This window comes from Drosophila kikkawai, chromosome X (genome assembly GCF_030179895.1).
Source record: "Drosophila kikkawai strain 14028-0561.14 chromosome X, DkikHiC1v2, whole genome shotgun sequence".
NCBI classification, from domain to species: Eukaryota; Metazoa; Arthropoda; class Insecta; order Diptera; family Drosophilidae; genus Drosophila; species Drosophila kikkawai.
The window spans coordinates 24,470,524-24,498,392 of NC_091733.1; the positions used below are offsets into that span (position 1 = coordinate 24,470,524).

General features: G+C 45.4%; 4 protein-coding genes across 5 annotated transcripts in view; 3 read left to right on the forward strand and 1 right to left on the reverse strand.

The window, feature by feature from the left end:
- The first annotated feature begins 6 nt into the window (after nucleotides 1–6).
- nocte (no circadian temperature entrainment) lies at nucleotides 7–12,735 on the forward strand. Of its 2 annotated transcripts, none has more exons than XM_070288330.1 (6): nucleotides 7–721; nucleotides 2,496–2,805; nucleotides 2,899–3,067; nucleotides 3,138–9,253; nucleotides 9,652–9,756; nucleotides 9,825–12,735. In XM_070288330.1, exons 2-6 carry the CDS (start codon nucleotides 2,716–2,718, stop codon nucleotides 10,461–10,463), a joined length of 7,119 nt encoding a protein of 2,372 aa, XP_070144431.1. In that variant the 5' UTR covers nucleotides 7–721; nucleotides 2,496–2,715; the 3' UTR covers nucleotides 10,464–12,735. The 2 variants fall into 2 exon arrangements, with proteins under 2 accessions (XP_070144431.1, XP_017035252.1); XM_017179763.3 differs by lacking the exon at nucleotides 7–721 and adding an exon at nucleotides 1,252–1,411.
- A 1,089-nt stretch (nucleotides 12,736–13,824) lies between these two features.
- Nucleotides 13,825–14,459, reverse strand: Neb-cGP (ATP synthase membrane subunit K, mitochondrial). Its single transcript, XM_017179770.3, has 3 exons — nucleotides 14,319–14,459; nucleotides 14,171–14,247; nucleotides 13,825–14,101 (listed from the first exon to the last, which is right to left on the reverse strand). Exons 2-3 carry the CDS (start codon nucleotides 14,243–14,245, stop codon nucleotides 14,030–14,032), a joined length of 147 nt encoding a protein of 48 aa, XP_017035259.1. The 5' UTR covers nucleotides 14,246–14,247; nucleotides 14,319–14,459; the 3' UTR covers nucleotides 13,825–14,029.
- Nucleotides 14,460–17,006: 2,547 nt separating this feature from the next.
- On the forward strand, nucleotides 17,007–18,417 carry Or9a (Odorant receptor 9a). The gene is made up of 4 exons (XM_017179695.1): nucleotides 17,007–17,385; nucleotides 17,446–17,723; nucleotides 17,776–18,297; nucleotides 18,364–18,417. The coding sequence occupies exons 1-4, from the start codon at nucleotides 17,007–17,009 to the stop codon at nucleotides 18,415–18,417; spliced, it is 1,233 nt and encodes a 410-aa protein (XP_017035184.1).
- Nucleotides 18,418–26,613: 8,196 nt separating this feature from the next.
- The window catches only part of LOC108083816 (uncharacterized), a 50,704-nt gene continuing 49,448 nt past the window's right edge, over nucleotides 26,614–27,869 (forward strand). Inside the window, exon 1 of the mRNA XM_070288273.1 lies at nucleotides 26,614–26,979. The gene's annotated coding sequence lies outside the window, so the exon portion shown is untranslated. The remainder of the gene's footprint in view (nucleotides 26,980–27,869) is intronic.

Consider the following 27,869-nt stretch of genomic DNA (forward strand, 5'->3'; position numbering starts at 1 on the left):
GGCAACGCTCGCCGCAAAATGGCAAAAAAATAATACATATGACGATTTAAAACTAATGACAATTACGTATTACGTGAAAAGAACGCATCGCGAATAATTAAAAGCCAGTTGACAAGCTGCCTAGTTCAATCGGGCTCCAGTCGGAAGAGCGCGCGTGTGTGTGAGTGCAAATCTGCAGTAAATACAGCCGTGCGAAAAGTGATTCGAACGGGTTTCGTATCCGAGCATTTTGGGGCCTCCACCGATCCGATACAATTTTCCATCTACACACTTGCAAAAAGCGACAGCGCCGTTGCCGCGCGCGAGAGCGAGAGGCAGGAAGCGACAAAGACGGCGACAGGGAGCGGAGAGGAGAGAAGAGAGTTGGTCAGCTAGCAAGCAAGCGAGCGAGCGAGAGCGAGTGCGCTGACAAAGCCAGCCAGCCAGCGCAACACAGCAAACGGGACGGGCAAAAATCGTAACGAAATCCAACCAAATATCCAAGTCCAAGCAGAATCGCAGGTTCCGGCGGCAGCTGCTTGGCAAACAAAGGCCTGTGAAACGTGTCGCCACAGCTAACGGCTAACAGCAAACATTTCAGTGCTTTCGGTTGAGCTTTTGTTGTTTTCGTTCCGTTTTCGCAAACGACAGAACGGGCGCTGAGTAAGCGCCAGAAAGAGTGCAAAAAAGGAGGCAAGGAGCAACGAACTGTGTTTGCGGTGTGTGCTCTGCGTGCGAAAGGGTAAGCTATATGTAGAAATCTCTCGTGCTCGCTTCCACGCTGGCCACTCGTGCAGCTATGGCGAAATCTAAACTCTGGATATCTGGCGGCCGGTGGGTGGCCAGTATGGATTCCCAGATTCTGGCAATTCTCGAGAATCGCACCGGTATCGTCAGTTCACAATAAAAACTGGGAATAACAAGTGAACGATACTGGCTTTGTTAAATCTACTGTATGTAAGGGAGCGCACGAGTGCCCTCGTGTTGTCCCACTCACTCTCCCACAACTGGCCAGCGTTGCATTTGTAGGCGGCAGGTTTTCCGTTTTGTTGCCATACACCTTTGTCGTTGTGTTTGGGCACAAATTGCGTGTAATTGGCAATCAAAACCAAGGTGCGTCGCCTCGTGGCTCCCGAATCATTTATTAATTGTCAGGTGCAGTCGCATTAGGTGCCGTCGCCGTTTGTTCCGATACCTGTGCCCGGTATGGCAACGCCGTTCTCGACACCACTCACACGCACGCAATACATGCGAAACGAGTAGCAGTTCGAAGTGGAAGAGGAAGAACTCGGCGAAGAAGAAGCAGCGGCAAACTTCGTGTTGGACGGTGGAAAGCAGAATTAAAAGTTTTGTGCAAAAGAAACGGTTAACCGCATTCGAAATTCGCATAATCAGGCGCCACAGTTTGCCAGCTCGCAGCAAAGCATTAAAAGTAAACAATTGGCTACATTTTGCAGCTTTATTTTAGTTTACTTCAGTTCTCATCCCTGTCTCTTCATTCGCTCTAACAAACCAAACTCTAAGTGCGTGTGTGTCTGTGTGAGTGCGGTGTTTAAACGGTATATGTTACGGTGCCTTCCCTTCCCATTGCCCTTTTGTTTGTTCCACCCGCCTCTGAGGACATAAAAACATAAATAATAAGTCCTGGCTACCATAGTAAGGTAAAACAAAAAAATTGCACTCGGCGATTAAATAATAACTAACAAAGCCATCTCAGCGTCGTAGTCGTCTCTCTTTCGCTCGCTCTCTGCGAGAATGGACGAGAGTGTGCGTGCATGCGTGTGTTGGTGTGCTGTGGTGCGAGTCTGTGGGCTGCCAATGGTTGTTGTTATTACAAAAAGGGAAAAATAATTCTTGCCAAGCATTCAATTGTTTTGCCTTGCCTGGCTAGCCTCCCAAACTCCCCCTTTTTCCCCAACTATTTGATTCGTGCAAATCCCCAAATTGCTTGCATTTTAAATGCTCTTCACTGGCCATTGTTGTTGGTAGAATTTTTACAGCCCCCGTTGCTTTTGTTGTTGTTGAGTTTCAGTTATAGTTGTAGTTGTCAGCCATTGTTCGTCTCCCCTTCTCCACCAATAATTACAAGACGCCACCGCAAATACTTCTTTCAATGCGTTGCCGCTTCTGCCTCTGTGTGGGCAGAGAGATAGAGAGAGAGAACGGCGCTCATCTAACCATCTCGCTCCAACAGCCGCCCACCTTAAGCGGCATGAGTTGCGTGCGCTCCGTGGCACTGGCTGGCCCGCTCGCACCAAACATTGTTCGCACTGCTGTGGCGGTGGGTGTGAGAAGGTGGCATGGTCAGAGCGGAGCGGGCGGCAGCGGCACCAGAACGGAGAAGAGAAGAGAACAACCCGGCTGAGCACAATTTGTAGAGTAGTGTAGAATTGAGCAATCGTACCAAAACAAAAGCCACAAAGCCCAATGTGTGCAGTAAACAAATTGCTGGGATCACCTGCCCCGCTCGCACTCCTTACTCACGCTCCACACCCATCTTCGTTCCTCTTTTGCAGCTCACCAGGAAGACTGAGGCAAGAAGATTCCCAGCCGAAGAGCGGCGATCCCCAACACAAGAAAACGAGAGCGAGATCGAGAGAGAGAGCCTCCACAGCAGCGGCAACCCCATCGGCATCCACAGCGACATCCAAAGCCCATCCTCCAGCGCGTCGAGAAGAGAGCGGAGCGCGGCGGCGGCGACAAGGAAGCTAACGCTAATGAGGATCTATTGGCAGCATGAGTACACTGGGGGGAAGTAGGGGAGAGCGAAATGCCAAGCCCAAATTCACAGCGTTGGATATAAATCGCATGTACAAGAATAGCCGTGTAAGTATCTTTCCTCTGAATCCGTGCATCCCTTATCTCGTATCTGTGTATCTCCATATCCTCATCTGCATCCACATTCTTATCCATATGCAGGGCGAGTCGAGTGAACCATCTGCACAAAAGAATCAAGTGCCACGTAAACATGGAATGCAAATCTTGGGCAAAGTACCGTCCGCTAGGCGACCACCAGCCAATCTGCCATCCTTGAAGGCCGAGACCAACACCAGCACCAACAACAACAGTCTCCTAGTCTCAGTCGAAGGTGGGTCTTGGATAGCGTACTTCCTGGCTTATTGACATATTTATAACCATTTCTTTGTTTTTTGCTGCAGGAGCTACATCGGGAGCAGCGGGCGCAGGCGGAGCTTCGGGAACGGGCGCGGCTGGATCCAATACTAGCCACAACAACACCACTGCCCATAGCGGAGGTTCAGGAGCGGTAGGAGCAGGCGGCGGATCGGTAGCTGGCAGCGGCGGAGGAGCTGCGTCTGTAACTGGCGGACATCATCAGCAACACCAACAGCAGCAGCAGCACCACCATCATAGCCAGCAGCACCATCACAACAACAACGTCGGCCTTGGCCTCAACTCTGGCAAGTTTGTGAACAGCAGCAACAGTAGTAGCATCAACAACAACGCTAGCTCCGGCGGCGGCAACAAAAACTTTAAACTAATCAACAACTCCGGCGGCGGCGGAGGAGGAGGATCATCAGGCGTCGTTTCGACAGGAGGAGGAGGCGGAGGAGGATCTGGGTCCGGCGGACACTCGGTCAACTCGCCCAAAACATGGTCTGCCATTACCACAGGACACGAGCGGGGCTCGGGGGGTCAACACTTTGGCCGCCAGTCTCAGCACCAGCAGCAGCAGCAGGTAGTCCCCCACTATCAGAGTCCCCAGTTTCAGTACGAATTCCCCACGCTGGACGGCACAGTTGGCAGCGGCGCCGGCGGCGGCGGTGGATCGGGTGCGGGTGTAGGATCAGGAGCTGGAGCAGGCAAGAGCCACTTCCAGAATCAATCGCATCATGCCAGCCAGCAAAACCACCACCACCACCACCATCATCAACAACAACAACACCAGCATTCGCAGCAGCACCACCAGGGGGGACAACACCATCACCACCAGCAGCAGCAGCACCAGCACCATCGGGACTACCACCATGGCCACGGTCGCCAGTATGGCCACCACTCGCATCGCGATTACAGAGATGGCAGCGACGACGTCGGCGGAGAGATGGGCGAACTGAGTCTTCGTCCACAGAACGACACGGCAGCATGGCTGCAGCAGCAAGAGAAGGCGGCCAAGGAAGCAGCGGCAGCGGCGGCGGACCAGGGTCTCAACCTACAGGGCCCGGGCCACCACCATCACCAGATGGCGGGTAACGGCGGTGGCCCTGGCGGAGGCAGTGGATCAAGCGGCGGCGCCGTGCCCCTACCCATTCTCTCCCTAATGCCCTCGTTTATGCGCAGCGGTGCTCCCTTGCCGGGTTCAGGTACGACAGCTGCCTCGATCCTGGCCGGCGGTTCCTTGGATTCGACGGCATTGCCAAGCGCTCCCTATCAGAATGGCATTCTGGGTGCTCGATCCGCCTCGCCAGCGGTGGTTGGCAGCAGCGGCGGCGGTTTTCGGGCGGCCGCTGCCATACCCAAGCGTCCACCGGCCGCCTCCTCGCCAACTGGAGGCTCTCCCACTCCTCCGCAGCAGCAACAGCAGCAGCAGGCTAACGGCGTAGGTGCAGGACGCAAGGACAAGGACTATGTGGTGGAGCCAGAGGTGGCCCAAATGCAGCGGCCAATTATCCGCGAGGAGGACCTCGAGCGCCTCAATGCCATCGCCAAGGATGACAGCTGGACCAAGCAGGATGACATTGACTATACGAAGAAATTAACATTCTCGGACGACGAGTCCACTCCGGAGGAGCACCAGGGTCAAAGCAGCAAACAGCTGCAGTTGCAGGGTTCCTCATCAGATCAACGCAAGCTTTCTAGCTCCACCGTTGCCTCCAGCTGGCAGCGCGGCAAGGAGAGTAGTGAGCGCGAGCAGCCGCCAGAAGGATCAGGACAGGATCAGCAGCAGCAGCAGGATATTCGCCAGCAGAATGGTCATCGTGGCAGCTCTGGCAACGTAGGAGCTCCAGTGGCCGGTGGTATCGCTTTGGATGCCAGTGTATACGAGCGGGTGAAGCAGCGCAAGGAGGAGGAGGAGCGCCGCGAAATGGAGCGCAAGCAGGCGGCAGCCAAGAAGCTGCAGGAGCTTGAGATGAAGATGAACAGCAAGAAGGCGGCGGCAGCTGCTTTGGCAGGAGCCGAGGGAGGAGGAGGAGCATCCTCTTCAGCATCCGCTTCATCATCCAGCGAGGCGCCACCACCGTCCACCGCTCCACTGGGTAACGTTAGCGAAGATGAAGGCGGAGGCCAGCATAGAAGACCGCGTGGTAGCATCTCCAGCCTAGGCAGCGGTGGAGCTGCACCCACGGGAGCAGCTGGCGGCGGAGGGGTGTCTGCCTCCCCGTCGTCGGCCGGAGGCGGCGACTACGGTCAAAAGACCGTTTTCCTCACCCATTTCCAATCGAATTTACCACCCCGTTTCCAGCGTCAGCAGCAACAGCAACAGCAGCAGCAGTTGCCGCGCCTAGAGAAGAGCGCCTCAGCCAGCAGCGCCTTTGACAGCAATTCCCGTTACCTACAAAAGGGTGGCGTAAGCGGAGGAGCAACTGGTGGTGGAGCATCGGCCAATAGCGGCCAGGGACGCACCATTTCTGGCGGCTATGCGCAACGTGGAGGCAGCGTCGGAGGAAACAGTGGCGGCGGCGGTGGCTACGGACGCAATCGCCACGACAGTGCCAGTGCTCGAGAGGATCAGGAATTGGAGCAACAGCAGCAGCAGCGATTTACCCGCGGCCAGGATTATCGCCAGGCACAGGCACTGCCACGAAGCATCTCCGAGAACTCGCACCGCAAGACCAGCGTCTCGTCTGCTGGCGATGAATCTGTCGGCGCCATGGGCCCCGGATCGGGCTCCTCTTCGTGGGCGGAGCAGACAGACGCCGAGCAAAAGGTTCATCATCGACACCGAGAGGAGAGCTTCTCCTCGAGCCACAGTCACGATTCGGCGGTTCAAATTAAGATCCTGCAACGGCCGGCCAGGCAGCCAAGCCTCAGCGAGGAGTCCTCCTCGGCCCAGCAGAAGCCACTGCCGGCCTCGCCACAGCAGCAAAAGTCACTGCCGGCGGAGACCATGCCCACGCAGATACTGCGGCGAAGTGTTGAGATCGAGAAACCCGTCGAGGAGAAGCTGCTGGATGACAAGTCTTCGTTGGAAGTGGATGACAAGGCAAAGGTGGCACCGGGCAAGGTGGAGGAGGACAAGTCGGGTAATAAGCAGCGACCCAGTCCCAGAAGCGCAGCACCAGGTGCAGGAGGAGGAGGAGGAGGTCGTGGAGGACGCACCTATGGCGGTAGCAGTGGCGGATCAGCCGCTGGTTCCGTGGGATCAGGCAGTGGCTATCGTGGCCAGAGGAGCTCCAGTGACTGGAGCAGCAGTCGCGGCAGCGGTGGTAGGCGTTACTACGGCAGCGGCGGCGAGCAATCTGAACACTCGGAGGATGTAGATGAGGAATGCTACAGCAGCAGCGGAGGAGGCGGTGGTGCAGGAGGAGCGGCACGTCGCAGCCCCAAAGAATCTGGCAGCAGTGCTCCTGGTTCTGGCCAGGCTGTCGCCAATAAGGCTGGCTTCTCGCCCCGCGGTGAACCCTCGCGGCGTGGACGCGGCGGTCTGTCCAGCGGAGGCGGCGGCGGCGGTGGATCCGCTCCTGGTTACCGCCGACAACCCGTTGGCACTGGTTCCACTGGAAATTCAGGAGGAGGAGCAGGAACACGCAGCTATGGCAGGCTCGGCTACGAGGAATACGGCAAGCAGCAGCGCACCTCCGAGTCGGAGGCGGACCTGGACAAGACCAAGCAGAATCAGTTGGCACTCAGCGCCGGCCTGCACAAACCCAACAAGGACGACAAGGATGGGTCCGCCGCCCTCAGTGGCGAGGAGAAGGACAAGACTGCCACCCACAACACTGCCCTGCTGGCCAAGGACGAGGCGCAGCAGAAGGATTCGCCGGCCCGTCTACCGCCCGGCCTATCCTCAGCGGCCACAGCAGCCTCCTCTGCAGCAACCACTTCAGTTGGAGCACTTTCTGGTTCAGCGGACAAGAAGAAGAACGACTCCTGCTCGGTGGTTGGCGGCGAGAAGGCTTCTAGCGGTAAGTTGCCCGCCATTGGCGAAAAGACACCGCTTGGTGCCGTGGGATCGGGTCCGTCATCCAATCTATTACTGGAAGCCGGCGCTCCCGTCAACACGATCATCTTTGAGAACTCCACGTACAAGCAGCAGCAGCAGCAAGCAGCGGCTTCTGCCGTGGTGGTCAAGCCTGCTAGTACGCTTACAGTGTCCAGTGGAGGTGGAGGAGTAGCCGGCAGCTCGCCCAACACTGTGGAAAGCCTGTCCAGCGCCCTCTCCCAGATGACCTTCGGCAGCAGCAAGGCGACGGGCGCCGGCGAAGACTCTCAGGACATGAAACTGGGCTTCAGCTTTGGCGACGATCCAACCACGCCACTCAAGGTGGAGGCCATCGAAAAGACGCCCAGCCAGCAGCAGCAGCAACACTCCCAGCAGCAGCAGCAAAACAACTCGACGGCAGATCTCAACATGAAGATAGCCAGCGTGAAGAAGGTGTGGGAGTCGGCCACGCCCATGTCGGAGGTACCCTCACCGGCACAGGTGCAACAGCAGCAGCAGCAGCAACAACAGCAGCAGCAACCCCAACAGCAGTCGCAGGTGGGTTCGCAGCAGCAGCAACAACAGCAGCAGCAGGTTGTGGGCCAGCAGCAGCAGGCTGGCGACGATGGCGGTGGCCACATGAGTGCAGCTTCCTTTGTGGCTGCTGCAGTGGCTGCTTCTCAGCACCAGCAGCAGCAGCAGCAGCAACAGCAGCAGCAGCAGCACCAGCAGATGCCCCACTATGCAGTATCGGCGGTGCACATGCAGAGCCATCACCACCAGCAGCAGGCGGCAGCGGTGGCAGCGGCGCAGGCGCAGCACCACCAGCAGCAGCAGCAGCAGGCGCACCACCAGCATCATGCGCTCTCCTCGCCAGGCCCGGTGCCCGGCGGACATAGCCATGGCTATGGCCATGGCTCGCCCTTCGATGCCGGCTCCCTGGAGCAGCAGTTCCAGCAGGAGGACTACCCGAGTCCCCAGCAGGCACACCAGAAGGCCAAGCAACTCCAGCAGCAGCAGCATTTGGGCATGTCGCCACCGCCCAGCCAGCAGCAGCAGCAGCACTCGCAGCAGCAGCAGGCACACCAACAGCAGCAGCAGCAGCTCCAAGCCCATCAACAGCAGCAGCAGCCGCCGTCGTTCTATCAGGCGTCACCACAGTTCGGCGTCGGAGGCATTCCCACAATCCCCAGCCCGCCGGCGGCGGTATTCAATTCGTCACAGATGGCGCCGCCGCCACCGGCGCAGGGCGTTAATCTGTACGCTCCATTCCATTCGCTCGATCATTCGAGCCGCTCGCCCGCTTACTCGGCGGCGGCGGCCGCCCACAGCTTTCCGGGCCATTATGCGGCCGCAGCGGCTGCGGCGGCAGCAGCCGCTGGCGGTGGACCCTTCAATGTCAACGTAAACGCGTACGCAATGCAAACGCCGCACGGCGGTAATCTGCCACCCACAGCGCCCACCCCGGATATGTACTCAAATCTCTCGTCGCAGTTCCGTTTGGGCGGTGGTCCCGGCCCCGGACCTGGCGGACCCTTTGGCCAGCCCAGTTCACAGCAGCTAAGCAATCCCAGCAATCATGCGGCAGCAGTGGCCATCATCTCGTCCAGCAGCAGCTCTATGATGTCATCGGGCGCGGCCAAGCCGCCGCCCAGCCAGCAGCCTATCGGGGCCATAGGCTCCAAGTCGGCGGGCAGTGGTGGTGGTCCGGGTGGACCAGGACCAGGACCCGGACCAGGATCCGGTCCCTATACCGCCCAACAGTATATGAATCTTTATGCGGGACCACCGCCACCGCAGCATCCGGGTCAGGGTGGTCCGCCGCCCGGTGCCCATCAGTTGCAGTCGAATAGCTATTACTCGAATTCGGCGCCCGGTGGTCCCAGTGGACCCCAGTTCTATGGCGGACCACCGCCTCAGGGCAATGGCGGTGCGCAAAGCTATGGCTTGGCCACAGCGGCTGGGATGTATGGTGGCCATCAGGGCGGACCACCGGGCTCCAATGGACCGCCTGGACCGCCGCCGCAATCGCAGCACACGATGGGCACCTTCAACACGCAGTTTATGAACTCGCAGCTGCTGACGGCGGCGAATATAAATCAGTACCGTGGCGGACCAACGCCGGGAGCGGCATATCTCAAGGGCAGCCAAGGGCAAGGACACATGCAAGACTCGGTAAGCCAAGGCAAGAAAGGTGGTGGAGGAAAGGAGGAGGCGATGATGAAGAGCAAGTCAAGGGAACCAAAGAGATGAGATCAAGAAACAAGAATCAAGATTTAAGGAAAATTATGAGAAATAAGCCAAAAATGAGTTGTATGTTATTACGTTGTCTTTTTAAAGCTTTTCTTTCAATTTGTTTAAGTTATTTAGGTGTAAAATATAATATGAATAATATAATTTAATGCAGTTTGAAAGCTTTTTGGATTCAAAAACTGGAATATATATTTTTTTGATTCGCAAATTTCAAAAGATTTCAACTTAAAAGTGCAGAAAAGCAGGGTTTTTTGGTTACTTTTGATGTTTTATTTTTCTAAACTATTTTAAACTCTTCTTTTTTTGTATCCTTTCTTCAGATGGGCCGCCAGCTGAAGAGTCCGTTGAGCGCAGACATGAGCCTCGGCCTGGCCAAGCAGGTGCAGTCGCAGCCCAGTCCGCCGCACCACAAGAACTACGGCGCCGTAAGTGCTAACCAGCTAGCTTTCTGGCTTTACCCATGCTCAATGTTCCTGTTCCCTCTCCTTTCCAGTGGGACCTGCAGAACCAGGTGCTCCAGCAGCAGCAGCAATCTCAACAGCAGCAGCAACAGCAGCGGCAAGGCGGCGGCAACGGCGGCAATGGGAATATGAATGCCCTTGGCGGCCGTGGAAGCGGTGCCGTGGGCAGTGGCAGCGGCAATGGAGGCGGCGGTGGCTCCCAGGTGGGCGGCAATGGCGGCGGCGGCGGTAACGGTGTTGGCAGTGTGGGTCAGAGTGGCGGCGGCGGCCAGGGACGATATCCCACGCCTATCCAAAGACCCAACAACTACCCCCAACATCCGCAGCAGCAACAGCAACAGCAGCAGCATCAACAGCGGGATCAGGCAGCGGCCGCTGTAGCTGCAGCGGCGGCGGCACAGCAGCGCGTCCAAAACATGCGTCAGGTCACTGGAGGCGGTGGCGGCGGCGGCGGTGGTGGAGGTGGCGTTGCCGGCAGTGCCGGTGGCGGCAGCCAAACACCGGTAGGACCGCCCGGTGGTAACAATGGCGGCAATGGTGGACCAGGTGGAGCCGGTGGACCAGGTGGAGCTGGCGGTGCAACGGGCACTGGACCCGGCAAGCCGTATTATGCTAACAATGCAACGGGTGCCGGCGGCGGAGCCAATCGAGGGGAGTGGCATGCAAACTGAGTGCTAAGTGGACATGGTCAACTCCCGGGTCACCACCACCCAAATACTAGCAGCCCCCACATGGACATGGACACGGACACACACAGGCGTTTATGGAGGGACATGGAGGAGTAGCCGAGGAGTGGAGAAGCTGGAAGCCAGGAGGAGAACTAAACCAAGAATCGGAACGTAAAGGATTGTGAAGAAAATAGGAAAGATGAGAAAAGGGAAAGTAAAGTCCAAGCGAGAAGAACCAGAAGAGACCGAGAGAAAGTGTGAGTGAGCGGGGGGGAGGAACCTCTCCGCCACAACCGCAACGCAAGAACAAGAGTAACAAAAAGAGCAACAACCAGAGCAAGTCTCCAGAAAACAACAACAACAAATAGTAGCGAACATAAACGCAAAGGCATAAGTCGAAAGTGAGATGAGAAAAACTAGTTAAAACAAGGCAGGCAAAATCATGTAAGCAAAATAATTGCAAGAAGAAATATTTAAAGCAAAACACACAACAACAAAAACACAACACTACACATACACACACCCACACACAACCACGTGCATAAAATCTTCATATATACATACATACTTACATAAAATAGCAGTGTATTTTTTGTCAAACAAATTTACATAATAATATGTTACTTTTATATTACCTTTATTATTTTTTTGTAGTAGATTCTCTTTCTCTCTTTAAACAAACAAAAAACAAAACGAAAAAGCAAACATAATGAACCTTTGGCACTGCGTATCCTTTAATTTTTTTATATATATATATACATACATATTGTTTAACTTTTTTGCAAACAACAAAAAAAAAATCAACTAATAATTCTAATTTATGTTTATGCTACAATATACATTATATATACAATCTATCGTATCTATCTAAATATCTATCGATATCGATCTATCTGTGTAGACAGGCGAACCAGACAGAGACAAAGGCAGTGTGTGTGAGAGAGAAGGTGGCGAAAAGGAAGGTGGAATGAAACAGAAGGAGAGATCGAATGAGACAGAGACAGAGATATGGAGAGTAAAGGAGGGAGAGTTTGTTTAAGCGCAAAGTTAAGTTCAAAAAGTAAAACAAATACATACATATAGAAATCTTGTCTTATAAACAACAACAGACAATTGCGTCACAAATTGTACTCTGCGGGCTCCTATATAAAATACACACACTGTTATAAATATATATATATGTATATATATATATATATATATATATATGATGACAGAACCCTGATCCTCTAAAATATGGGAAACGAAAAAAAAAACCAAAATGGAACCAAGCTTCTTAAATTTGAAAAAACAAAAAAGTGTTCAGCGCAATCGCACACGGGTGGCAACGTTGCCGCCGGCCAGCAGCCAGTGCTGCCACCTCGGCCGTTTGCCGGCGATAATTAGCAAAAGCTGCAATCGAAAGGAGAAAAAAAAAGATCGAACATAAAAAATATGCTCAAGGTAGTAGGGGAGCGTAACGCAATGCGTTACGTCACATAACGTAACGCAAACAAATTGAAATTTCAACAATTTATATAAATGTGTAATTCATTATGTAACTGTAACTTAACAAGGATATGATATGTATGGCATAAACTAAACACACACACACACACATACACTACATATACATTATAGAGGCAAAATCCAAGCGAAAACAACAAAAAAAACAAAAGGGACAAACAGCAAACACTCCAAGCAAACATTTTTAACGAAAAAACGCGGAAGCCCACACACAGTAATTACCAGTAATTAATACAAATTATCCTCGTGACCCGCAAAAAATTAATAAATAAATTAAAAATAAAAACGAGGCACGGGATCTCCTTCAATTCCCGAAGCCAACCCGGTGAGCGGGATCCCTGTCACGCCCTCGGGATACCGCCCCCCCTCCCACTAAATGTAGTAGAATTCATAAAATAAAAGCAAAGCAAAATGAATGAGGAAAAATTTAAAAAAGAGAAAAAAAAAATATAAGAAATATATATAAAACAAAGGCAAAAGCAAGGCACTTTCCGCTAGGCTGCTAACAAAACAGAAACATTATTTCAAATGGCATCAAAGTGCATATAGCGATATTAATTACTCCTCACACACACACACAGAAACCCCCTACACACACACACACACCCCCAGCCACGCCCACACAAAATGGGTTATTTGCTAAGCCAGGCAATGTTTAGTTATTAAAAAAAAAACAAAGAAAGAAACAAGAAATCGAAAGTAAAAAAAAAACACAAATTAAATGAATGACAAGTATATAAACATTAACGTAAACGTAAACGAAGCAAGCTTGCTTTCACACAATACATGTAAAAGGTATATTATAGCATATATAATTGATAAATGATATAAACATTAATTTATACCTATATTTTAAAATGCATCGTCTCTGGTTTTTCGTCTCCACCAAAACGCGCGCGCAGACAAGACAAGGATAGCGACAGCAGCAGGATTAAGCATGATTAACGATTAACGATACCAATAACGATGAGGAGCACAGAAACCGATTGTAGGAGCACGAATATTAGGAGCTGACGAGGTGTGGAGTAGAGAAGAGAATGAAAATGAGAATGAGAGAATGCAGGATGGCCCGGGTGGAGAAGATTACATGGCATACAAGTATATGTAAACCATTTTTACATTCAATTCATTCAAATTAATTTGTAGTAATACTGAAATTTCGATAAGCCGCCGGGGGTGAAGCCCTACCAAACCCCCCCCCCCCCCCTTGGCCAACCCCCCAAAAGTCCCACGAAAAAGAAAGGAAATTTAAAGCAAGTTTGAAATGAAATAAAAACTTTAAATAAAATATTAAAACGAAAACAACAAAAAAAAATAAGAATATCAAAGTCGAACTTTTGGTAATTTCCTAGGAGAACATTAAATTTTTAAAGTAGTTTGCTTTGGATTTTGTTTTCCTGGGTTTCTAGATGATCTTGAACAGCATTTATGAAATGTATTTCTAAGGTGTTAAGTTTAAGTTTTTAGATCATTTTGGCTTTAAATTGTGTGTAAATTTAGGCCTATTCTTTACCTTATTTCAGGTTAAATGAAGTATTTCAGTATGGGCCACCTTTATATATGTAAATACATTTTGTTGAAATGGCCTAGAGGTAGGTATAAAGGTAATACTTTTTAAACGGTTATATGATCTTTTCACTAACAATAAAGGTAAGCTATTTAAGAAACTTGGTTAAAGGCAAACAGAAATACTGTCTATAATAGACCTTCCATTATTCCTAGAGAACCTGCAAATACCGATCATTCACTGCCTTTTTCCCGTATCCCAGATCACTGGTAAAGCTCTCTAGCGGTGCCGAGACTCTTCCCAAGAGCCAGTAGCTTCATCCGGATCGTTACATAACCACGCATATGGGGGTTTCAGTGTGTTACATTCTCAACTTATTTATTCCTTCAAGGCCTTGCACTACACATAAAATATACACGCCCCCGCACAGGGAACGTCTTCTGCCGGAGTGTTCTTGTTTGCCGGCAGCAGCAGCGCCATAGATCCAGAGTCTGGCGACGGCTCATCATCCGCATCATCCTCAGCTGCTGGTGGGCACGCATATGAAGCGAGCTCTCTACTTCTTCTTGGGCTTCAGCACCTGGTAGGCAATCAGCAGGCCCATCACGGCATACGTGGCCTTGGCCACCTGCAAAAGAGGATTACAATACCAGGATTAGCTCCACGGACCCAGGGAGAACGTCACGCTGCTACTCACGTTTGCACGGCCGGCCATGGTGGTGCCATTGAAGATTTTCGACAGGCCGGTCAGTTTCTCGCCTTCGCCAGCCATTGCTGTGGGTTAAAAACATGGAAAGGATTAGTTGCGGGCTCGGCAGAGGCCCTGGCCATTGCACTCCACTTACTTTTGGGTTTATTTGTACGATTTCGAGCTGCTGCAAGCGACAATAAAAGATTTTCGGCTGAGGTTATACAACTGACAGGGCTGCACGCACAACGATGTTGCAATCGATAGTATCTTTGTTTTGAGCAAGGCGATACATCGATAATTAATTTCAACATCGGAAAAAATACTAGCTTTTTTTGAAAAAAGTTCGCCAATTTTCAATTCAATGGAATTTTTATAATTTAAAAAGGGATTAGTTAATAATTAAAAGACATACGCTTAATTGAATGCAACCAATTATTCACAATTAAAATAATAAAAAAAAGAATGAAATGTATAGAGCGAGAAACATAGAGAGAGTTATAGAAAGTTGGATAGAGAGAGTAAAACACTATAAGCTGAAAGCGGAGCTGAGAGCGGAGCTGAGAGCTAAGCTTAGAGCTGATATGATAATTTGAGAGAAATTAGTCATCTCTAATCCGCTCTCTTACAAGAAGTGTGTGTGTGTGTGTTTGTTTATCCAACATTATCAGCTCGCTTATCAGCTCAGCTTTCAGCTCTACTCTCAGCGCTGCTCTCAACCTTTCTCTCTCTCTCTTTCTCCGTCTCGATCAAGCTTTCTCCCTCTAGCTACCTATGACTACAGCCCCCTCTCCCGCCGCAGCTTTAGTTAGTGCGCCTCCCCCCGAGTAACACGCGTGCGCGCGTCCTCTCGTGTTTACCTCGTGACGTGTGCATCCCAACTCGCCGGAATGACTTGCGGAAAAGTGTCACATCGTTGAAAAAGTCAAAGTTCTTATAATAAACATGCAAAATAACCAAGAACCTTATGGAATCGAAGGCGTTTACCTATGACGTGTCCATCCCAACTCTGATGACTTGCGGAAAATAATAATAATCGAGCAAAATCACCAAGAATCACTGGAACCGAAGGAGTTAATGATCAATGAATCTCAATATGTGCGCGTCTCCCCTCGCGTATACCCAACACCTGCGCATCCTCAACCAATCTGGATGACCGCCGGAAAAGTGCCGTTTTCCGGGGAATGTGTAAGCTCTTATTATAATAGTGAAATATCACCAAGAATCCCTGGAATGGAAGGAATGAATCATCGATGACTCAGCCAAGTCTGCGGTGCGGCAATGAAAAGCTATGAAAAGCGATGTAAAGCGACGAAAAGCGATGTAAAACGACGAAAAGCGATGCAAAGCGATGAAAAGCGCCTCCCCTCGCGACCCCTCGCCTTCCCTCGTGTTTACCTGTGACGTGTCCATCCCAACTCTCCGGGATGACTTGCGGAAAATAATAATAATCGAGCAAAATCACCAAGAATCACTGGAACCGAAGGAGTTAATGATCAATGAATCTCAATATGTGCGCGTCTCCCCTCGCGTATACCCAACACCTGCGCATCCTCAACCAATCTGGATGACCGCCGGAAAAGTGCCGTTTTCCGGGGAATGTGCAAGCTCTTATTATAATAGTGAAAAATCACCAAGAATCCCTGCAAGCGAAGAAATGAATCATTGATGACACAGCCAAGCCTGCGGTGCGGCAATGAAAAGCTATGAAAAGCGATGTAAAGCGACGAAAAGCGATGTAAAGCGACGAAAAGCGATGTAAAAAGTTGAAAAGCGATGAAATACGATGTAAAGCGGGTAAGTTCAAGCCAAGACTATTATTATTATATATGTATATCTACTAAAGCTGCCGTAGCAGCGATTTAGGATTTCTAGGATTTGAGGGGTGGGATATCAGATACATTCTGAAAGGTTTATATGTTTTTATAGTCGTTGCCAGCCTCTGCGAAGCCTTTGTCTTCAAGGCAAGGTTCTTCTGATCCCAAAGTCACCTGTAAATCACACTGTATATATTTATTCTTCCCTCTTAATTAAAGGCCACCAGTCGCTGAACTTTAAGCCTGGCAATTTCAAAATATTTAAACCCAAGTCTTGGCTTGTGGAAAATTACAGGGTTCTTATCAAATGTCAATGGCAGCTTTGGCAAATCGCATCTAATTACTGGGCTCGCGCCTTGCCATATCTACATATATGCGCGGCTTGTGCGGTGGCTCATATTTCCAGAGACTCATTAAAATTATAATGCACTTCCTGGGAACCCAGGGGCTGCCATTTGATTGTCAAGAAGACTCAAAGAATGAAAGTGAAAGGCCAAAAAAAAAAAAAAATCCTGTAATTAGAGCCATGAATGCACTTGAATTCCTTAAACACACCCACATACCCCTCTTTTCTGGGCAACAAAAAAAAAATGCATATTAAATGAAAGCAGTGCCAAATCCTACGCCTCTAAACTCGGCTAAAAAAATTACAGTAAAGCTTCGGTAATGGAAATTTTAGAAGTTGTAAAAGTAGGTAATATATTAATGAATTTGGGGATTGGAAAAACTTATATAGATGATGATTAGGGGGTGGGAGATGCCTTCTTCTAACCTTTGGGCTGTGCCACCTCAGCGAGGTTCCACTGTACTTTCGCTGTGACACTGCCACACCCCTTTCTTTGTCCCTTTGTGCCTCTTCTGCCTTCGTAATGAAAAAAAAAAAATATAACTAAGCTAGGATGTGCCACCTCAGCGGGGTTCCACTGTACTTTCGCTGTGACACTGCCACTGTTTGCCACACCCCTTGCTTTGCCCCTATAAAAGCCACACGATGGGCATGAACCCACCGTATAATCCGGGTGTTCAAGATGAGTGACGCACCTAGAAAGCCAACAAAGGAAAAGGAGCTGCAGGAACAGGAGCCCCAGCGATCGCGTCAGGACAAGCAGGATAAATCTCTCCGCGTCCAGATACTCGTTTATCGCTGCATGGGCATCGACCTATGGAGCCCCACCAGCTCCAATGACCGCCGGCTGCTGACGTTCGTCACCATGGGCCCCCTGTTTGTGTTCATGGTGCCCATGTTCCTGGCCGCCCGCGCATACATCACCCAGGTGAGCCTGCTGTCCGACACTTTGGGCTCCACGTTCGCCAGCATGCTGACCCTGGTCAAGTTTCTGCTCTTCTGCTACTACCGCAAGCAGTTTGTGGGTCTCATCTATCGCATCCGTGGGATTCTCGACAAGGGTGAGAGAAGTGGAAGAGGGCTCATCCAATGAAGATGCCCTAAGTCCTTGCTCTTTTTAGAGATTAGCGTCTGGCCAGATGCTAGGGGTATTGTGGACGAGGAAAACCAAAGCGATCAGATGCTTAGCTTGACCTACACCAGATGCTTTGGTTTGGCTGGAATCTTTGCGGCCATCAAGCCCTTTGTGGCCATTGTGGTTTCCCTAATCCGAGGCAGCGTTGGCGACTCGGGCATCCATCTGGAGTTGCCCCACAATGGCGTGTATCCCTGGGATCTGCAGGTAGTCTGGTGGTATGTGCCCACCTATCTGTGGAATGTCATGGCCAGCTATAGTGCGGTGAGTGAGGTAAAGATTTCCGACTCCCAGTTATACTCACTCTCCCAGGCAGGTGACCATGGCCTTGTGCGTGGACACTTTGCTTTTCTTTTTCACGTACAACGTGTGTGCCATCTTCAAGATAGCCAAGCATCGGATGATCCATCTGCCGGCTGTGGGCGGCAGGGAGGAGCTGGAGAGCCTGGTCCAGATTTTGCTGCTGCACCAAAAGGGCCTGCATATAGCCGATCATATTGCTGATCAGTATAGGCCGCTGATCTTTCTGCAGTTTTTTCTTTCGGCCCTGCAGATCTGCTTCATTGGTTTCCAGGTGGCGGATCTATTTCCCAAGCCGCAGAGCCTGTACTTTATTGCCTTTGTGGGCTCGCTGCTAATTGCTTTGTTTATTTACTCAAAGTGTGGGGAGAATATCAAGAGTGCCAGCCAGGATTTTGGAAATGGGATCTACGAGAGTGCCTGGACGGAGTTTACACCATCCACCAAAAGGGCGCTGCTCATAGCCGCCATGCGGGCCCAAAGGCCGTGCCAGATGAAGGGGTATTTTTTCGAGGCCAGCATGGCCACGTTTTCAACGGTGAGTAGGAGGAGGAGGAGGAGTAGGAGTAATCTCTGTTTGGTTTTAACTATTCAACGACTGTAGATTGTCCGCTCCGCCATGTCGTACATCATGATGCTGCGCTCCTTTAATGCCTGAAAGAAGGAGGAGGAGGAATTGAAGTTGAAGCTTAGAAAAGGAGCCATGAGAACTTGATTTTATAAAGCAAAAAATTGCCAAGACAAGTGGCCTGTGGCGGCAAATAAGCAATTAATTGTTTCTACAACTTTTTTCCTACTGAAAATGAGTTTTAAAATAAAACATAGCAAAAGTAGTTGTGGTTTTTTCTCCCACTTTAATTGAAATGCATCTTTGAGATTCGTTTTAAAAAGTCATGTGGGTTTTATAGATGGAAAACGGATACAGATGCAGATACAAATACTTTATAGTCAAGGAAAAAAAGGATATAAATATCCTTAACACAAAAATTTCTCATGTTTAATAATTACTTTTAGCAGAATAACTTTATAAGCTTAATGAAAAATACTTACAGAAATTACACCCAACAAAATTTGGTTAAATCAAGTTTCAGGCAGCTAAAACCACAGTAAATCTAAACAAAAAACACAATTAACAAAAAATAAATAAAAAATAAATAATCCACCTTTGACATTTGTTTTAAAAGGAAAACTGAGAAAACTAGACATTTCTTCCCCTACAAATACTCACTGGTCAAGGAAAAAAGCATACTTACCACACAAAGTAATTATAAACATTTACTTTTAGTCTGGCAGAATACGCTCTAGGCAAGGAAAAAAAGGGTATACCCCTATCCTTGCCACACAAAGTTCTCATATTTATTAATTACTGGCATTACAACTTTAACTTTATGAAAAAGTATTCACAGAAATTACACCCAACAAAAGTTAGTTAAATCCAGCTTCAGGCAGCTAAAACCTCAGGTATTTGTTTAATAAACATGGAAAAAGCTTAAAAAAACACACACAACTGTGAGAATCAATTAACAAAAAAAATATAAAAATAAAAAATAAAGGGAAATAAACCGAGGCAAGGCTTAATTAAGTCAAAAGGCATAAAGCAAAGTTACCTCTGCAGTTCGCAGAAAAAAATTTCAAAATTCCTGCGGATGCCTGGGCCAATCCTCTGTCCTTTCTCCTCCAGTACTCCACCCTCTCCTCTGGACTTATCCGATGCTCTTTCGTGTCCGTCTGTCGCCTGTCGTGTTGCATTTGCTGCCTTAATTTGTTTTATTTTTATAACGAGCCAAGTAATCCCGGCAAGCGCCACAAAAAGAATAACAGGAGAAGGGAAAAAGGAGAAGCCAAAGGAGGAGGGAACCAAAGGAACTTCCTTCCTTCCCGGGAAAAGCAAGGTTAAATATAGAGAAAGACTAGGAACCCACCCACCAGCATGATGGGACTTTTCCAACTTCAGCTCTTAATAACGCAAACGAACGGAGGCGGATTGCAGCCATATTGCTGCACGGGTCCAGAGGCCAAGCCATGGGAATCTTTTCGCGATTTCTGCCATCACCTGCAGGGGAGTCACCACCAAGCGTCACCTGCAGGCAGGCCCATGCCCAGTCCAGTCCAGTCCAGTCCAGTCCAGTCCAGTCCAGTCCAGTCCAGTCCAGTCCAGTCCAGTCCACGAGGAGGAACCTCTGTTGGCACTGACAGCTTTTGTGCTTGGCGCCGTAACGATTTCCTGTTCGAAGCATGATTGATGATGAACTACATTGGGCTATCGTTTGGGATCGCACGGGGATTGTGCACACAGGTCTCAAGGACACGCAACAGCGAGCTGTCTGATTGAATGCTCCTTCCTCCTGGCTACATTTCATGCCCAATGCATCTTTGTTGGCAGTTATTTTCACTTTTTGTTGCACTTTATTGCTTGTGGCGGTGATTTAGGGGAAAGGGAATCGCGATTAGCGCGTTTAATTAATTACTTATAATTATTATTAATTAATTATGTGGGAAAAGTCTAGAAAATATTGTTATATATATCTTTTTTTGGTCTTTAAATAAGTAAATTTTCTTGCAAAACTTCAAGTTTATTACGCATACGCCATGTTGTACTTGTTTAGTGAGGTGTCTTGCTTTCCCTGGTCTTGCCTCATTTTTGATTGCGTTTCTTTGGGGTTTTGTGTTTCTAATTTCATTCCCCCCCCCCCCCCCCCCCCTGCACTACGCGCCAAAAACCATCTCCTCCAGATCCCATAAACAGGTTCCGCCTTATATTGCCGAAATTGAATTTATTTATCTCTCTCTATCTCTCTGTTGGCCCCTTGAGCTGATTTTGGTAACAACAACCTTGATGTCACTCGAACTGAAACTGAAACAGAAACAAAAACAAAATAAACGGAATTGAAATGTCCCTGCTTCTGGCCATGATTTATCGCACTGCCGGGGAACTCTAAACTGGCCCCCCCATCTCATGGCAACCTCTTGAAAATAAAATATTATTTGACAGATGTGTTGTTCACCCCCACAAAAGGGGCTTTGGCATTAAAAAACCGGGTAGGGAAAGGAGGGAAACAAGCTGTTTGTTTTATTTTTTTGGCGACAACTTTCCAAAGGGTTTTCCTTGAACAGGAAGTTTCAACAGCCGCCGCCGTTGCCTTCAACTCAATTAGTGAGCTATAAATAATGCTTCACAGAGACCCAATTTTCAACTCTCCAGTACAGGTACTAAAATTCTGAATGCAGCAAATAATTTTTTCCGTTTTTAATATCCCGCTGTTGCTGTGTCCTGGTGCTGCTGCCTTTAAAAAGAGCATCAAATTATGGAGAACAGCAGGGATGGAAGGGGAAATCGTAGTTGGGAATACCCTCACCCTTTATATTTTGCAAAAAATTTTGTTTTATGAAATTATTAGGATTTAATGAAAGCAGATTAGTCCAAGATTTAAATTATTACTCATACGCCACGTTGACTTTTTATTAGTTTTTTATCTAGGCCTTTATTTAAATTTGATTATCTGTTTATTTTTTTATTTGATTAGTTATTCAATATTTATTGAATATTTATTGATTATTTATTGATTATTTATTGATTATTTATTGATTATTGATTGATTATTGATTGAGTATTTTTTGATTGTGTATTAATTATTTATTGATTATTTTTTGATTATTTTTTGATTATTTATTAATTATTTATTGATTATTTATTGATTATTTTTTGATTATTTATCGATTATTTTTCAATCTTTTATTGATTATTTTTTTTTTATTATTTATTAATTATTTATTGATAGAACATTTTAGCATTTTTCTTTAAATTAAATTCTACATTCCAATTCAAAAAAAAAATTCCATATATATATATATAGATATTCCAAGAACCAGCAGAACAATGGGACAGAACTGCCAACGGCAATCAGAAGAGACAAAAGACAGCAGACAGCTCCTGTCGATGGCTTTGTGGAATGCACAGTGCCTTTTAAGGAACCCAATTTTTGATTGCATTCTTTGTGCTTTCCTGCCGAAGTAGCAACTAATTTCTACTTTTCAATGAGCCTCTCTCCGTTGGGATAATTGCATTTCTCGGCCGTTGGATACCTTTCACAGGGTTACCTTTCCCAGACTTACTATTCAGGTTCTAGAGCCTGGTGTCCAGAGTGATTCATCAGCCAGGAGCTTATCTTGGCCACATTAATGCCATTGGCCCACGAAGGTGTGCTATATGTATATTATTTGAATTCGATAGGCGGATGGATGCATTGACCATAAAAGGCAAGGCACCAGCCATATGCATACATATCCCAAATGCAATACATCAAAAAGGTTTAAGCAAATCATCAATGATATCAGATTTTTGTAATTTTCAACGACTTTTTGGCTAATGGACGACGTCTCCTTTAATTCAATTAATACAAATGCCAGCTTTTGCCATGAATATTTTTTATTTTGCGTGCAGAAATATATCCGATTTCCATTAGATAGAAAGAGGTATTAATGCTGCTGAAATTGAATTGTTTGAGAGAATTTTGTATGTTGAATTTTGTACCTTTGCAGGGGATTATAATTTCAGTCAGGAGATTGTAACTCAGGGAAGGAGGCTTTTCCGACCCCATAAATCATAAATATATTCTTGATCAGCATGAACAGACAAATCGTTTAGGCCATGTTTAAAGGAAAAAAAATGTAATCAATTTTTTTCAAAATTTTATAAAGGATTACATCGTTAAAATTTGTAAAAAATTGGGAAAAATTAAATTAAAAAAAAAATTTTAAATTGGTATACAGATTTATTAACCTTATAAAAACAAAAAAAATCCGTTTTCCGAATTGAATTTAATGCATTTTTTGCAGAGATGGATTTTTTACATTTTAATTTTTCCCAATTCACATACATTTTTAAAAGATTTTAAGAATTTTAATGATTTTTAGGGATCTTAATAAATTTCAGGGATCTTAATAATTTTTAAGGATTTTAATAATTTATAAGATTTTATTTATTTATAAGGATTTTAATAGTTCTTAAAAGTTTTAATAGTTTTTAAGGATTTTAATAGTTTTTAAGGATTTTAATAATTTATAAGGATTTTAATAAATTTTAAGGATTTTAATAGTTTTTAAGGATTTTAATAGTTTTTAGGGATTTTAATAATTTATAAGGATTTTATTTATTTATAAGGATTTTAATAGTTCTTACGAGTTTTAATAGTTTTTAAGGATCTTAATAGTTTTTAAGGATTTTAATAGTTTTTAAGGATTTTAATAATTTATAAGGATTTTAATAAATTTTAAGGATTTTAATAGTTTTTAAGGATTTTAATAGTTTTTAGGGATTTTAATAATTTATAAGGATTTTATTTATTTATAAGGATTTTAATAGTTCTTACGAGTTTTAATAGTTTTTAAGGATTTTAATAGTTTTTAAGGATTTTAATAGTTTTTAAGGATTTTAATAATTTATAAGGATTTTAATAAATTTTAAGGATTTTAATAGTTTTTAAGGATTTTAATTGTTTTTAGGGATTTTAATAATTTATAAGGATTTTAATCATTTATAAGGATTTAAAAAATTTTTAAGGATTTTAATAATTTATAAGGATTTTAATAATTTATAAGGATTTTAAATAATTTTTAAGGATTTTAATAGTTTTTAGGGATTTTAATAATTCATACGGATTTTAATAGTTTTTAGAACTTTTAATAATTTATAAGGATTTTAATAGTTTATACGGATTTTAATAATTAAGGTTTTAATAACTTTTAAGGATTTTAATCATTGTTAGGGATTTTAATGATTTTATTATTTAAAATCTGTTTCCTATTTCCAGTGCTTATTAAGGTCTCTAAATTTTAAACAATTCCCGATTCTTGGTTAAATTTGTAATTATATCAAATCCAAAATTCCTACAATTCTTTTTACAATGCCTTTTGTTTTTCCCCTCATTTCTATTCAAGTCGCTCCTAAATATAAATATCTTAAAAATATTTTTGACCTTTCAAAGTTGATGAATTGATTTAAGCGAGCTGAAAATGTCAGCAGGAGGCGAATGCTTAGCTCAGGGCCTAATAAAATTATGGCCAATCCGCGCGCGGCAATCATAATTTCAACGCTCCTAACTCACACGGCATTCGGACTCCAGACTCCATTCTGGGCGCTTGTATCCTTCCTCTGCTCGGCTCCGTAAAACGTTCACAAAGTAACGCCCGGAGCTTAACGACTCCCGGCCATAATGCCAGGCGGACAAGCTGCTCTGTCTCAGTGCCATCAAACCGGACATGGACATGGACAGGGGACAAAAGTAGGGGCAAGAACAAGGACAAGGACACCGACACCGGGGTGAAGCTGGCAAGGAGCAGCGCTAGGTGGAGCTACATATCTTAGGTGGCAACACGTTGCCCTGTTGTGTAAGGATCAAAAAGAGTAATGGAAGCATCAAAGTTTATATGCTTTATGTTTTCACTTTTAACGTTTTTCTTTTGGAGGAGGAGAAGGTGGAGGAGGAGGTGGAGGTGGAGGAGGAGGTGTTGGAGAAGGTGGAGGAGGTGGAGAAGGTGGAGGAGGTGGAGGAGGTGGAGGAGGAGGAGGTGGAGGTGGAGGAGGAGGTGGAGGTGGAATAGGAGTCAGGCATTTCGCAGTCGCACAGTCAAAATCCTAGGAAAGATGGAGGTGGAGGTTCAGGAGGATGTGCAAGACTAGGAGTAGGAGTCACTACACCCACATGGACCGAAAACGGAAGCTTAAGCGTCGTCCTGACCCTGTGTCATTGATGATGATTTATTGCGCGGCACGGCTTGGCCTGCAAGTTGCCCCGAAAAATATATTTATGACGCTGCCGGAGCTGAATTATCGAGCATACGCAGCGTTGGCCGCCGCATCCGCTGATGCACTTGTCTCCCTGTTACACAATTTATGATTTTCTTTATTATTTCCTATTAAATGAAAAGACGGCGATTTTCCATATCTTTATGTCAAGTAGAAAAACCTCTCAAAAAATGTCTTTAAAATTGATTTTTCTTCTTGAAAAAAATAGACTTTCTGGATAGAAATTAGCAGGTTTCCAGTTTACACCTAATCCTGCTTTAATCACTTAAAATCTTAAACTTTAATTACTTATAGGAGCCTTCTTCCTGTTTATTTTGCTGCCTCTTGGAGGTCATTCAATTTCTAGAGATTCCCATTGAGCAAAAGGAGAGCGTAAAACGACCTGCAAAGGCTTCGATGCAAGCTTAGCTGATGTGCACACAGGTAGCAGGCGGAAATGGTTGATCCCTGAGGGGAAATGGAAAAGTGGAATAGTGGAAAACTGAAAAACTGAAGAACCGAAGAAGGACAAGGCCAAGGCCATTAACTGCGTAATTATTTGTCTGTCGGTGTTGTGCCTTCTGTGTGTGTCCTTGTCCCCAAAACCAAGACCGGGTAGCGGTGTCAGCTGGTCCTGCGGTTACAGCCTGTTCGTTGCTTTTTTCGTCCTTGCGGAAATTCAGAACGAAACCTGTTGCGTATGTCGCGAATGCAAAGCGATTGGAAATTTCGAGATTGGTGCTTCGAGATTACAGGTGGCAGCTGGACAGGTGACTCTCCATGCTGCTCTCCAATTTGGGCCTAATTTCGAAAAGGTTGATGGATCAAGGTTGTGTGTTTCAGTAGAAAAAAACGTGGTTTAAAAAGATTTCTTAAGGTTTCTTGATTTAATTATTAAAATTATTTGTTATTTAGTAGCAAGATTGTTTGGTAACTTGCGTTTAAACTGAAGGTTTTTAATTTAAATAATTTTTTTTAACAATTTTTTCTTTCAATAATTTAATAATTTATTTTAATTCTTATACCTTCTGCAAATTTGTTCTAAAATTTTAAACGGGTTTTCTCTTAATAATTTAATGGTTAAGTTTTATTTTAATATTTTCTGCACATTTTGTTAACATTTGGAACCGTTTTTTTAGTAATTTAATTTTCTTCTTCTTCTTATTTCTAGCTATTTCCAGGATTCAAGGACTCCAATGCTTGGCAAATAAACTTGTTTTGTATTTCCTTTGAAAACATAAACGAAGTTGCTGGAAAAATAGTAGAAAATAATCAAAATCACTTCCTGAGAATTGGAAATCCTCCAAGGTATGTCTTCTAGTGAATTATTTTTGCCTTTGGTTTGCTAAGAATTTTTGTTTAAATAATAAGGCTTGGAAATAAATATAATATTTATTTAAATATATTTAAAAATAAATTTAAATATTTTATACAAATATATTATGTAATTGTATTTATTTATATTTATTTATAAATGTATTTTAAATGAAATATTTATATATTTTAAAACAATATTTTTCTTCATAAAGGCTTTATTTTTTGATTATTTAGTTTTTATTTTAAATTTCGTATTTATAAACATTATCAATTTGAATAATATTTTTATTTATTTGTATACATTACTTTCGCTTATCATTGCACAAAAAATTTCTTTTAATAATTTCTGTTGACAATATTTTCCGCAAGCTAAATTGCAAAATGGCAAACGCATTGGTAAACTTCTAGATTTTCCTGCAGTTGGAAAAAGGCTAAATATAAAGAGCGGGGGGAGGGTGGGAGTGCCACAACCCACCCAGCAAGGCCCTCTGTTTGCGGCTTACGTTTTCGGAGAACTGTCAGCCAGCCAGCTCCTGGCTTCTGCTGATTTCTCCACTTCTCATCGTGAATGTGACTCCGAAAAAAGCTTTCGGAATGGCGCTAACAGGTCGCCTGCTACATTTACAGACTCCGTAACAGCGTCCCCTAACAGAGAAGCAACAGTGCGCTGGGCGATTTAAAATAAGGTCTCCGCTGGCAGGAAAACTCAGTTTCAGTTCCTGTTCAGTCATTGTCGGTTACGTTACCGTGACCCCCAGCACCGCACAGTGTTGTTAGTGTGGAATTAGAATCAGTATCAGTATCAGTAGCAGAATTAGTATCAGAATCAGCAGCAGTATCAGAACTAGAACCAGTATATCTGTATCTGTATCTGCATTTGTATCTGTATCTTTATCAGTTTACAAATCAGTAACCGTAGTATCATCTTCATAATTGGCCTAATAATCCGAGCAGTGAATTCAAAACAAAAAAGAAAATCAAGTTCCAAATTTAACAACAAAAATTCAAAATTTAATTTAAAAAAAAATAAGTTTTCAAAATTTTCAAAAAAATCACAAAATCTAACGAGAGAGCTAGCTTCGACCAGGAAAACCGAGAAAAGAAAAGCGAAAACTAAAGGTTTGAATTCTGGTTCTCTCTCTCTCTCTCTCTCTGTCACTCACTCTCCGGCCCCCCGCCCCCCCGCATTTGTGTGTCAAATTTTTTGTTCGTTTTTTTGAAAGTGCGTGCGTGTTATGAAAAGTTTGTTTCCGGGGTGCAGGGTTTCACAGGCCTAAATACGTGGGGGAGCGTGTGGGAAGGAGGGGTTGTCCTGCCTTTCTTTAGCCGAGCAGCACAGGTACAGATCTCGGGTATCCTCCGATGGATCCCTGTCCGGCTATTATAAAGCCATTGCCTGCCATTGTGCTGGCCTCGGCTGAAACCAAGTTTTTGTGCAGACCTAAGCAGAAAATTTCATTTTCATTTCATTTTCCAGTTCAAATTCGGTTTCCTTTTGGGTTTTCTTCTTGTTGTATTTTTGTAGTCTTGCTTTATTTCTGTTGTTGTTGTCGTTTTTTCCGGGTTAATTTTCTTGGCCCTTTCATATTTGATGAGTAAAGAAAGGCGACTTCAACTACACTCGTAAAGAAAATATATATGTTTTTGTATTTAAAAAAAAATTGCCCTTAGGTAAAAATTTCCCTTGGCAAAATTTTCATCAAACTAAGAAAATTAAGAAAAAGATATTATAAAATTTAAGGTTTTGATAGGTTCCTTTCTTAATTCAAAGGTAAATTGCCGTTTTTTTTTGCTTACAGGTAGTAAAAATTTCATTTTAATTGTAGAAAAATTACCTTTAAATTTAGAACAATTTTCTCTCATTGTTTTGACCAATTAAATAGCTATAAAAATAGGAAAACTCTTTCTAAATTTAAGAAAAATTCAAATTTAATTGTAGAAAAATTACCTTTAAATTTAGAAAATTGTTCTCTCCATTTTGCGACCAATTAAATATCCATAAAAATAAG

What these genes read in the sequence shown, in the direction of transcription:
- nocte (XM_070288330.1), top strand. Translation starts at nt 2,716, where the DNA reads ATGAGTACACTGGGGGGAAGTAGGGGAGAGCGAAATGCCAAGCCCAAA. An exon ending in GCATGTACAAGAATAGCCGT is followed by an intron (nt 2,806 to 2,898) that starts GTAAGTATCTTT and finishes ATCCATATGCAG; the next exon opens with GGCGAGTCGAGTGAACCATC. An exon ending in ACCACAAGAACTACGGCGCC is followed by an intron (nt 9,757 to 9,824) that starts GTAAGTGCTAAC and finishes TCTCCTTTCCAG; the next exon opens with TGGGACCTGCAGAACCAGGT.
- Neb-cGP (XM_017179770.3), bottom strand. Translation starts at nt 14,245, where the DNA reads ATGGCTGGCGAAGGCGAGAAACTGACCGGCCTGTCGAAAATCTTCAAT. An exon ending in CCATGGCCGGCCGTGCAAAC is followed by an intron (nt 14,102 to 14,170) that starts GTGAGTAGCAGC and finishes CCTCTTTTGCAG; the next exon opens with GTGGCCAAGGCCACGTATGC.
- Or9a (XM_017179695.1), top strand. Translation starts at nt 17,007, where the DNA reads ATGAGTGACGCACCTAGAAAGCCAACAAAGGAAAAGGAGCTGCAGGAA. An exon ending in CCGTGGGATTCTCGACAAGG is followed by an intron (nt 17,386 to 17,445) that starts GTGAGAGAAGTG and finishes TGCTCTTTTTAG; the next exon opens with AGATTAGCGTCTGGCCAGAT. An exon ending in TCATGGCCAGCTATAGTGCG is followed by an intron (nt 17,724 to 17,775) that starts GTGAGTGAGGTA and finishes TCTCCCAGGCAG; the next exon opens with GTGACCATGGCCTTGTGCGT.